At 39.3% G+C, this 12,282-nt stretch overlaps 1 protein-coding gene and 1 pseudogene across 1 annotated transcript in view; one reads left to right on the top strand and one right to left on the bottom strand.

The window, feature by feature from the left end:
- The window catches only part of MS4A14 (membrane spanning 4-domains A14), a 29,287-nt gene extending 20,516 nt beyond the window's left edge, over positions 1-8,771 (top strand). Inside the window, exon 4 of the mRNA XM_015563132.1 lies at positions 5,433-8,771. Within this exon, the coding sequence (XP_015418618.1) occupies positions 5,433-8,669 (3,237 nt within the window). The 3' untranslated portion in view covers positions 8,670-8,771. The remainder of the gene's footprint in view (positions 1-5,432) is intronic.
- LOC107182891 lies at positions 1,449-4,135 on the bottom strand (annotated as a pseudogene).
- Positions 8,772-12,282: the final 3,511 nt, after the last annotated feature.

A 12,282-nucleotide genomic window follows, 5' to 3' on the forward strand; every position in this document is an offset into this window, starting at 1 on the left:
GGATAGTGCTACTGGTGTGATCTCTCAGGTTTCCTGGGCTTGGTAATCTAGCGTAGCTCTCTACTTGAGCTATTTGAGTTCTCTTGATGTAGGCCTGTGAGCTGGAAATGTGCAACTGTGGTGTCTAGAAGTCAGCAGCAGCCATGGAGGGGTTTGTCCCAATTTTTGCTGTCTTATGTCCTTGGTTGAAGTTGTATGTGCCCAGTGGGGACTCACAGTGACACTAGAAAAGCATTCAACTGTAGTGTCCAGAGTTCTGCAGCTGTGGGGTGGGAAGACTCAGTTTTTCCTGCTGCACCTGTGGTGGATAGGCACATGCTCCCAGTGGCGGCTCACAGGGGTACCAGCAGTGCATTTGCCAGCATAGTTTACTGAAGCACTCTGAAGGGCCCTGGCACTGAAGCCACATAATTGAGGCATCTGTGGGCAGGTATCCAGGGTGAGTGAGTTCAGAATTTCTACTGCTGGGGGGAGTGCGTCCCTGTTTGTTCAAGATGGCACCTAGCAGGGGCTGGCAGGGGCTCCCGAGCGCCCTGTGGATAAATGGGCTCTGGGTGCCTATTCATTGGAAATGCATGACTGTGGCAGTGAGTTTGCCAGCGCAGAGCTCTGACACAGTCTGAGGGGCCCTGGTGCTAAAGATGCGTAGATAGGTTGTCTGTGAGCATTTATTCAGGAAGAGGGAATTCAGAATTTCTACTGCGGGGCAGCGCCCCCTTGTCTGTTCAAAATCACACCCAGCAGGGGTTCACAGCGCCATCCAAGAACTGCCTATGTAGTGGTGTGCCCTGGAAGTCTGCACGCTGGAAACGCATGGATGTTGGAAATGCGAGAATATTGGAAATGCAAGAATGTGGTGTCTGGCGTTCTGCTACCAGGGAGGGGGGAAGTTGCACTTATTGCTGTGGGAGTGGTGCACCTTTGGAGGTAGAGGTCCCAGCGTTCACGGGTCTGTGGGTGGGACAGCAGGATTTTGGCTGGAGTGGCTGCTGGGTCGCGGGCAGTGTCCAAGACCTGTCTGGGTGGTGGTGCTGATGAGTTCCTAGGAGAGGCCACTCTCCCCTTCGAGATGGCTCTGTGCCTGAGTCCTGCAATCTGGGGAGTGCCTGCAGTGGTGGTAGTCTCTCCCTGTCCAAGAGAGCTTGGTCTGCCAGCCTCTGCTGCTTCTGCCAGATTTAACTGTCCCTCCCTCACTCACACACATACCACACACATCCACACACTCTCCTTTCATTCCCTCACTCACTCAGTTCCTATCCCTCACCTCCATCCTGCCAGCTGCTGTGATGCTTTTCTGATTATGTGATTTTTGTCTTTCAATTTGTTTATGTGATGTATAATGTTTAGTGATTCGAGGACATTGTACCAAACTTGCATCCCTGGAATAAATCCCACTTGATCAAGGTGTATGATCTTTCTTCTTCTCCTTCTCCCCCCCTTCTTCTTTTTATATCCAAAATGTGTTTATTGGGATGGTTTCCCACTCTTCTTGATTTGAGGTGATTTTGGTGCTGCTTCCTTTTGAAGGAGCATCCTTCTGTAAGCCTTGCTTTTCCTCTTGTTGGCTGACAGAGAACAGTGGAGCAATCAACACAGTAGCAATCAAAACTACTGTTTGTGCATGGCTAAACACGGTGGTGATTTTATAGCATCCTGGGCATTTTACATCCATGAAGTAAGAATTGGGACTCTGCACCAGGTACTACTTCTTGTGTTTCCTCTTCTCCTCTTCTGGAGAGGGATGGAGGAGATCCTTTCCGAGCTGGGAGAGCTTGTCCCTGGCTGGGCCTGGTGTTTGTGCAGCTGGACTGCCATCTTATCTCCTCTTAGCTCCCATCTATGCAGCCCCCGCCTCCCACCTCTGCAGGCCTCTGCAGTCCCTGTGGTTAATGTCCTAGGGCCAGTGGTTGGCAAACTCATTAGCCAACAGAGCCAAATATCAACAGTACAATGATTGAAATTTATTTGAGAGGCAAATTTTTTAAACTTAAACTATATAGGTAGGTACATTGTTATTAACTTAATTAGGGTACTCCTAAGGCTTAGTAAGAGCCACACTCAAGGGGCCAAAGAGCCACATGTGGCTTGCGAGCCGCAGTTTGCCGACCACGATGACCTCGGCAATTCGGAGGGCAAGTGAGGCCCTCTGCAATCCAAAACCAGTGTGAAGGAAGCATGTGGACAGAAGAGCAAGATCTCTGCTAAAACCTGCACCAAGGAACTCACAGGCATATTGTCGTGGGAAGGCTGTCACCACCTGAAAGGCTGGTGTATGATCTTTCTCAAGTAATGCTGGATCTAATTTGCTAGAATTTTGTTGAGGATTTTAGCATTTATATTCATTACAATATTGGCCTGGAATTCTCTTTCTCTGTAGTGTCTTTATCTGGTTTTGGGATTAGGGTTATGCTGGCTTCATAGAAAGAGCTTGGGCGTGTGCCTTCCTCTTGAATTTTTTGGAATAGAGTGAGGAGGATAGGTATTAGTTCTTTGAATCTTTGGTAAAACTCCTCTGTGAAGCCGCCTGGCCCAGGGCTTTTGTTTGCTGTAAGTTTTTTGAATACTGCTTCAATTTCATCTGTAGTTATCAGCCTATTCAGGTTTTTTGCTTCTTCTTGATTGAGTTTTGGAAGATGGTATTTTTCTAGGAATATGTCCATTTTGTTTGTTGTCCAGTTTGTTGGAGTAGAGTTGTTTGTAGTATTTTTTTTTCTACAGTCCTTTGTATGTTTGTGGGGTCTTTCATTTCTGATTTTGTTTACTTGTGTTCTCTCTCTTTGTTTCCTGGTGAGCCTGGCTAGAGGTCCATCCATCTTGTTTATCCTTGGTTTTATTTGTCTTTTGAACTTTTTTTTGTCTCTATGTAATTTTTTTCTGCTCTGGTCTTTATTATTTCCTTCCTTCTGCTTACTCTGGGCTTTTTTTGTTGCTCTCTTTCTAATTCTTTAAGTTGTAGGGTTAGATAATTTATTACCAGTGTTTCTTGTTTTTTGAGATAGGCCTGTGGAGCGATGAACTTCCCTCTCAGGACTGCTTTCACTGTGTCCCATAGATTTTGGATTGTTGCGTTTTCATTGTTATTTATTTCCAGGATGCTTTTATTTCTTTTTTAACCTCTTTGGTAGCCCAATCATTGTTTAATAGCATGCTGTTTAGCTTCTAAGTGTTTGATTTTTTTTAAAAAAATTATTTTTATTGTAATTGATTTCTAATTTTATGCCATTGAGATATGAGAAGATGCTTGATATGATTTCTATCCTCTTGAATTTGAAGAGACTTATTTGTGTCCTAATATGTGGTCTATCTTTGAAAATGTCCCATGTGCATTTGAGAAGAATGTGTATTTCTTTCAGGTGAAATGTTCTGATGATGTCAATTAGCTCCATCTGATCTAGTGAGGTGTTTAGGATTGCTGTTGTTGATTTTTTTTGTCTAGAAGATTTATCCAGTGATGTCAATGAGGTACTAAAGACCCCTACAATGATTCCATTGCTGCCAATCTCTCCCTTGTTATCTTTCAGAAGTTGTTTTATGTATTTGGGTGCTTCTGCATTGGGTGCATGTATGTTTATCAGAGTTATTTCCTCTTGTTGTATCAGTCCCTTTAGTATTATGAAGTGGCCTTCCTTCTTGTTACGGCCTTCACTTTGAAGTCTAATTTGTCTGATATAAGTATTGCTACCCCAGCTTTCTTTTTCCTTTCTCTTTGCCTAAAATTTTTTTTCCCATCCCTTCACTTTCAGTCTGTGTGCATCCTTTGTTATGAAGTGGGTCTCTTGTAGACAACATATATATGGGTCATGTTTTCTTATCTATTCAGCCACTCTATGTCTTTTGATTGGAGCATTTAATCCATTTACATTTAAATTTATCATTGACAGGTACTTGTTTGTTGCCATTTTTATTCTTTATGACTATGTTTCTTCTTCCCTTTCTATTTCTTATTTTTACAGCAGTCCTTTTAACATTTCTTCCATTGCTGACTTGGTTAAATTTTATGTATAGTTGTGAGGTAAGGTTAGACATTCATGCACCATCCTCCCCCCCCGCCACCCACACACGCACACACAAACACACATTTACCACCATGGAGAGTTCCAGCACTGTTTGTTGAAAATGCAATGCTTTCCCCCATTACCCTGGCACCTTTGTGAAAATCAATTGACCTCTTATTTGTAGGTCTCTTTGAACACTTTTATTTTTTTCATTGATCTATGTATTCTTCCACATATTCCACACTTTCTTAATTTCTGAAACTTTAGAGTAATTCCTTCTCATTGTGGTAAAATAAATATACTATTTATCATTTTAACCATTTAACTTTACAATTCAGTGTAATTAAATACATTCATAATGAATATAATCATTACCATTATCTATGCCCCAAACTTTTTCATCATCCCAATACAAACTCTGTACCATAAAACACAAAAAATGTTGCTGGGATTATTATTGGAGTTGCATTGAACCTATACATAATTTAGGGGAAATTTATTTATTGAGACTTTTTAGTCTTCTTATTCATGTCTGTTGAATATGTCTACATTTTATTACATCTTTTATTTCTCTCAGCAATATTTTGTAGTTTTCAGTGGATAAGTCTTGTGCATATTTTGTTAAAGTTTCCCCTAAGTATTTCATGATTTTTATTGTCATTTACATGGTATTTAAAAGTTTTATTTTCCATATATCCATTATTACACATAGAAACATTTAGTTTATATCTACTATACCATCTAAATATTTACCATCTGCCATCACACTATGCTACATCACAAGTCATATGCTACGTATGATTTTGTACCCAAGGTTTGCTCAATGTGGATTTTGACTCCTACCTTATTTCATGTTTTGTTGTTTCCCTGACAAATTTTTACTTATCAAAATATAGATCAAATACCACCTCTTCTATGAAGCATTTCCTGGCTCAGAATTAGATTATCTTCTGTGTTCTCATAAAGCACTTAATAGCTATTTACATAATAGTATTTGCTAAACTATATTGTTACCTATTTATATGTTGGTCTACCTATAATTGTGAGCACCTTATGGGAAAACCCACATCTAATTATTTTTGATCTCCAGCATCTAGCCGGTGATCAATAAATAAATTAACCAGAATATATGAATATTGACTGGATAAATTAAAATGCTTTATAGGATTTATAATCTTAAGTTATGGGAAGACTTTCAGATTATCTTAATCAAATTCTCCTATTCAATATTTGAGATAATAGATGGTTATAACTTGTCCAAAAGAAAACCAATGAGTTGATGGTAAAGACAGTACTGGTATTCATTTTCTTATTCCTCGTGTAGTTGTTAGTCCCTGTCTGTCTTAAGGCAGAGATGAAAATAATTTGGGTATACAAAAAGGAAAACATCAAAGACGATTGTTAAATTAATGTTTACCCCACCCCTTGGTTTTATAGATTGTCTTTTTCTTGCCTTTGGATGTTACTCAAAAGAATGAATTATCTACAATAGAAGAAGATGCTATAATACAATTTGACTTTCAAGAAGAGTGTTTCAAGGACAAATCAACAGCAAAGATGCAACCTGTTTTCTTTGGAGGCTATAGTTTCTTCAAATTAAGAGTCTCAAGAAAACCCTTAACCATCCATCATTCAGAAAAGAGAGGCAGTAATAATTGCTACACAACTTCTTTATCTGAGTCAGATGAACAACAGAAAAATATCCCTCCTTCTTTAAGACCTTACGAGACTGATACTGAGCAGCAACCTTTGTCTGTCATATTAGAGAAAAGGCCCTCAGAAGAAATTGGACACAATGAACACATAAATGATGAAGATCTACATTTTGCTATCGAACAACCTCCAGAAATGGAAACACAATCAATGCAGGCTAACTCCTTGACACCCCAAGTTTTTCCATCCGATTCTGTAAAAAGTCTTGAAGCATTACCACAACCTGACTTGTCATCTCAAGTTCTGTTAGTAAAAGCCCCGCTACCTGAAACCCCACCATCCCATGTTACACAGTCTCATGACACAGAAACTGAAGATATGCCATCCCAAGAGATACCATCTTCAAACACACCATCCCAAGGCATGTCTTCCCAAGATATGCTATACCAAGATATACAATTACAAAACATGTCTTCCCAAGAAAAGCTTTCCCAAGTACAAGTTCTGCCGCCACTACAAGCTGTGCTATTTGAAGCCCCAACATTCTCGTCTCATGACTTGGTATCTGAAGATATGATACCCCAAAGCACACAATCCAAGGACATACAATCTCAAAATATGCCTTCCCAAGATATGCTTTCCAGAGTACAAGTTCTGCCACAATCCATGCTATATGAAGTCCCAACATTCTTTTCTCCTTCCCAAGATAAACTTTCCCAAGTACAAGTTCTGCCACAATCCATGCTATATGAAGTCCCAACATTCTTTTCTCCTTCCCAAGATAAACTTTCCCAAGTACAAGTTCTGCCACAATCCATGCTATATGAAGTCCCAACATTCTTTTCTCCTTCCCAAGATAAACTTTCCCGAGTACAAGTTCTGCCACAATCCATGCTATATGAAGTCCCAACATTCTTTTCTCCTTCCCAAGATAAACTTTCCCAAGTACAAGTTCTGCCACAATCCATGCTATATGAAGTCCCAACATTCTTTTCTCCTTCCCAAGATAAACTTTCCCAAGTACAAGTTCTGCCACAATCCATGCTATATGAAGTCCCAACATTCTTTTCTCCTTCCCAAGATAAACTTTCCCAAGTACAAGTTCTGCCACAATCCATGCTATATGAAGTCCCAACATTCTTTTCTCCTTCCCAAGATAAACTTTCCCAAGTACAAGTTCTGCCACAATCCATGCTATATGAAGTTTCAACATTCTTTTCTCCTTCCCAAGATAAGCTTTCCCAAGTACAAGTTCTGCCACAAGCCATACTATATGAAGCCCCAACATTCTTGTCTCACGATTTGGTATCCGAAGAGATGTCACCCCAAAACACACAATCCAAGGACATAGAATCTCAAAACATGCCTTCCCAAGATATGCTTTCCCGAGTACAAGTTCTGCCACAATCCATGCTATATGAAGCCCCAACATTCTTGTCTCACGATTTGGTATCTGAAGAGATGTCACCCCAAAACACACAATCCAAGGACATAGAATCTCAAAACATGCCTTCCGAAGATATGCTTTCCCGAGTACAAGTTCTGCCACAATCCATGCTATATGAAGTCCCAACATTCTTTTCTCCTTCCCAAGATAAGCTTCCCCAAGTACAAGTTCTGCCACAATCCATGCTATATGAAGCCTCAACATTCTTGTCTCATGATTTGGTATCTGAAGAGATGTCACCCCAAAACATACAATCCCCTAACACACAATCCAAGGACATAGAATCTCAAAACATGCCTTCCCAAGATATGCTTTCCCGAGTACAAGTTCTGCCACAATCCATGCTATATGAAGCCCCAACTTTCCATGTCACACAAGACCTGTTATCCGAAACCATGCAAATTGAAGCCCAAACATTCCATGCTATGCAGGCCATTAATGTACAACACCTAGAACAGCAATCCCTGGATCTTCAAAATATCCAACATCAAGACCAGCAATTTACAAGGGTATCATATCAAGACCTTCAATCAGAAGTCAAGTTACTGACTGAAGAATGGAAATTTAAGGAGAAACACCACCAAATCAGGAAATCCATCAAGCAGACTTCCTTCGACCTGCATAACAAACATCCAAGAAAGAAATCTATGGACTTACCAATCCAAGACCAGCAACCCCCAAGGAGGAAATCCTTAGACCAGCAAATCAAAGGCTGGCTATCCCCAAAGAGGCACTCCATAGATAAGCAAGATAAGCAAGTTCAAGTTAAGCAATTCTCAGATCAGCAAACTGAAGACCAGCTGGCCCAAAGAAAGCAATCCCTAAAGCAACAATACCAAAACTTGCAAGGTGAAAACCACGGCAAAGAGGAGAAATCCCTTAAAAAACAAATCCAATTTCAACAAACTCAAGACCTGCAGGTTCAAGAGGAGAAATCCTCAAAGCAGCTAGGTGAACATCTGCAATCCCAAATTCAGAAACACCAAGACTGGCAATCTTTAGGCCAACAATCCCAAGACTGGGAAACTCAAGAATGGATAAACAAAGATCATAAAGCACAAGAAAGAAATTTTGAAATGAAACGTTCCATAAATTGGGAATCCCACTCCACGCAAACCCACGATATATTAGAGAAAGAATTCCTAATGCAGAAAGTTATATTCAAAGAGACCAAAGCTTTGCACACCATACCTCAACATCACCTTGATCAGCAATTACAAGATAAGAACCAACAAAAATTTCGATGCACAGCTATCAAAAAAGAAGACATGCAAATAAACACTAGACCAACAAAAGACAATATGAAAATAAGCACTATACAAACAAAAGACATCAGATTGGTAGAAATGAAAAGTCTATGCCAAAATTCAAGTGATGCTCTATCAGAAGATATGAAGCCAGAATTTCATCATTCCTCCTGCCAAAGCTCAGTACAAGATGAATCTTCCACCTGTGAAGGCTCAGAACAAGATGTGCAACAAAATACTTCAGTTAGTTCAACTTCATACAAAGAAGATCCAACCTTAACCTCATGTTATCCAAAGGATCAACAGCAATCTGAAGACTCTGACTAACTTGTAGAATCTACTCAAATACCACACTGCTCCCAATTATGGAACCAAATTGGGGGAAAACAATATAGTCACCTCCTGTATTCTCAAGTGGTGTTGCTAGCTTATTCATTCACCAGAAAATGTAGGGCATGCAGAACACTCAAAGGATTTGTCCTTAAATAAAAAAAATGACAACAAATATTAATACTATTTCAGAACTTTCTGGGGGTAAAGGAATAATTCACATTTAAATTCTTTGTTATCAATGTTAGTGTTTTAATTTATGATCAGCAATTCATTTTACAATTTAATATTTAGTGGACCTATTTTTCTATGGTGTTGATATTTTTTGCCTTTTCCTCTATGTATTATAGGGGCTTAGCACATCAACCAGGAGGAAGTCTATGCAGGCTCTAAGCGCTAAAGAACCAAAAGAGTCAGCAAAGAACAAAAATCAATTCCACCATTCCTCTATTTTGCTGTTCCCAATTACCCAATTTAATCCCTCCTCCCCAAATCTATGTTGAGGATATATACTCTAAGTTTGTTTAATTATTAATGGGATAACATGGTAATGAGGACATAATGTGGTATAGGGAGAGAATAAAACACACCTAGAGATGGGGAAGTAGGAGGTAGAGAAGGATAGAGAATGCAGATGCCATCAAAGTATGAAAGACTGTAATGAGTGAAACTCTAGATCCTTTCCATATGCCTGCACTCACTGCTTCTAACTTCTCAACCCTCATGACATATAATTTCATCCTCAGTAGTCAGAGAAAATTGTGTGAACAAAAGCCATCAGTTACCCTCCATCTTCCAAGCCCAATTACATTTTCCAATCCTCATTGTCCTTGATCACTTTGATACATTTGGAATTGTTAATCATCCTCCTCTCTGTGATCTTCATCACCTTTGTTGGCTTCTTTGTTTTTTCTCTCCCTGTTTCAAAAAGTCTAAAATAAGTATTTTCAGGGGACCTCTCACCAATTCCCTTCTTTTCTGAAATCATATACACTCTTGTAGTTCTCTTATGTTCTTGTGAATAAGCCCCGACCATCATATCTGTCTTCTACAGAATTCTGCACAGAGACTTGCTTCCAGCAAGCATTCAATAAATCGTTTTTAAAAGCATAAATGGGAGACTGAACCCTCCACCTAGAGATCAGTGAAGTTATGTGTAGCAAAATAATGAGGCATAGAGTAGAGTTAGAGAGACTGGTTATATGTCCCCTGTCTTTGTCACTGTAGTAAGGATTAGTCTTCTGAGCTTCCCAAGGTGGTTCCATCTTGGTAAGAGCCCTACATGAGTTGCCTCCAGTTTGTGAATGGTTGCCACTTTGTATTCCAATTCCCCTAAATAATACTGATAATTCCCCTTTTTGCTTCTGTTAGATTAGCACACATTTGCATGGTGCTTGTATAATGGCTTTAACTGTTGATCTACACACATAGGTGTTCAGGAAATAAATATTTTCAATTTTTAATCAAATTCTTTAAGAATCCAACCCATGTACTCATTCCTGTCCATCACCATACCCATCCAACACACACACACACACAGAGACACACACACACACACACATTTATGCACACATGCACAAGGGTTCTGGGGTCTTAAATAGTACAAAGTTATTGGAGAGATGATTCCTGTCATCACTAAGGCATCCACACCATTTACCACTGAGAAACTCATTGTCATAGTTCGCATTGTCCTATCAACTTGATGCTTCTGTATCACACTTGGAAGATAGGGTTTTTCTCTTATTATTGTAAGAATACAGTGCCTCCTAGGGTATAAACTTACAATGTGAAAATGTAAGAATATTTAAAGAAATAATTTCTGAGTTTTTTCATCCCACTGTGAATGATGCTAGGGAGAAAGTCAGAAGCCCCTCATGCCTTTTAGACCCATAATCGCCTTTCCAATCTGCAAGAATTCCATTTTTCTCTCTCTACTTTTCAGGCATTCTTTCCCTTACCTCCTCTTTCTGAGATATCTGTCAATGAGTTTGGGTCCAGAGTTGACAAAATCAGATGTTTAGGAACCAACAAGGGAATACAATGTGTGAAGTAGCTGTTTATAAGACCAGGTGAGAAAGGCTATAGGGAGCCAGAGCATTCATGATTTACTTAAAAGTAATGTACTTTTTAAAACCCGTCTTATTCTGAACATAATCGGTCTTTCCTAGAATCTATTAGGCTTTTTATTTTGGTAAAATTGGGAAGAATTATTTTCCAATGCTACCAACTTTACACCTACAATTCCCAAGAGCATATGGGAGAAATGAGCTCATTATTCACATAGGCACTTCATTTGCTGAATTACATATCCCATAGCTAGATTACACTTTCCATCCCCTTTGCATCTAAGCTGGTGAGAAGGTGACTATCACCAGTGAAGTGATGCTCACCACTTCCAGGTTTGATCCCTAAACCCTCTGCATTGTTCTCATAATTTCTCAGGCCCTGACCAGATGCAGAGAATCCAGGACCCAAAGGTGCTCAAATGTTAAGAGAATTAAACCTGGCCCATAAATAATTGCAGAGATTAAATCCATTGCTGATCATTCCATTGGATTGTGACCTATGGTACTAGTCCAAGGAAAACATGAAATTGTTTATCATAGAAGTTACCCTAATCTGAATAATAGTAACTAAGGCAAAAAACTTCAAATCTTGCATTATTTATTGATATACAACAAATTACCAAAAATGTAGCTGCTTAAAACACCACAAATTTATTATTTCAGTTTCTGTAGGTCAGAAGTACTGGACAACCTGGTTAGATTATTTGCTGAGTCTCACTTAGCTAAAATCATAGAGCTGGCCAGATCTGTGGTTCTGAGGCTTGGGATCCTCCTTAAGCTCATTCATTGTTGGAAGAATTCAGCTTCTTACAGCTGTAGGTTTCTTTGCCCTCTGTCAACTGGTGGGGTGCGGTGGTATTCTCTGCTTCTAGAACCGCTTGCATTTCTTCTCATGTGGTCCCCTTCATCTTTAATCCAGCGCTGGTTAAGTCCTTCTCAAACTTCTACTTTTAAGATGTCCTGTGATTACATTGGACCCACTCAAATATTCCAGAATAATCTCCCTATTTTAAAGTAAATTTACTAATTTTATCTATAAAGTTTCTCTTGCCATTTAAGCTAATATAGTCATAGGTATGATATCATATTCACAGTCCTGAGAATAAGGGGATGGACTTTTCTTGGAGGCCATACTTCTTCCTATCACATCCTTGATGAATGATAAAAGGAGAAGAAATATTATTTAATATATGTTGATGCATTATTTTTCCTTTTAATATATTAACTTACCTTGTCACATATGAACCAAAAGTGCAGTAAACCCTTGAACAACATGGCTTTGAACTGTGCAGGTTCACTTATACATATTTTTTTCAATAAATATACAGTCATCCCTCTGTATCACTGAGTTTCACATCTGTGGATTTGATTAGCTGCAGATGAAAAACAGTATTTTCCATTTGCAGTTGGGAATCCACAATGTGGAGGGTCAATTGTATGCATTGTTCTGTGGCATTTTACATAAGGGACTTTATCACTTGAGGATTTTGCTATATGTGTGTAATGGGTTCTAGAACCAATCCCCTGTAGATACTGAAGGATGA

Source organism: Myotis davidii, unplaced genomic scaffold, assembly GCF_000327345.1.
Source record: "Myotis davidii unplaced genomic scaffold, ASM32734v1 scaffold818, whole genome shotgun sequence".
NCBI lineage: Eukaryota > Metazoa > Chordata > Mammalia > Chiroptera > Vespertilionidae > Myotis > Myotis davidii.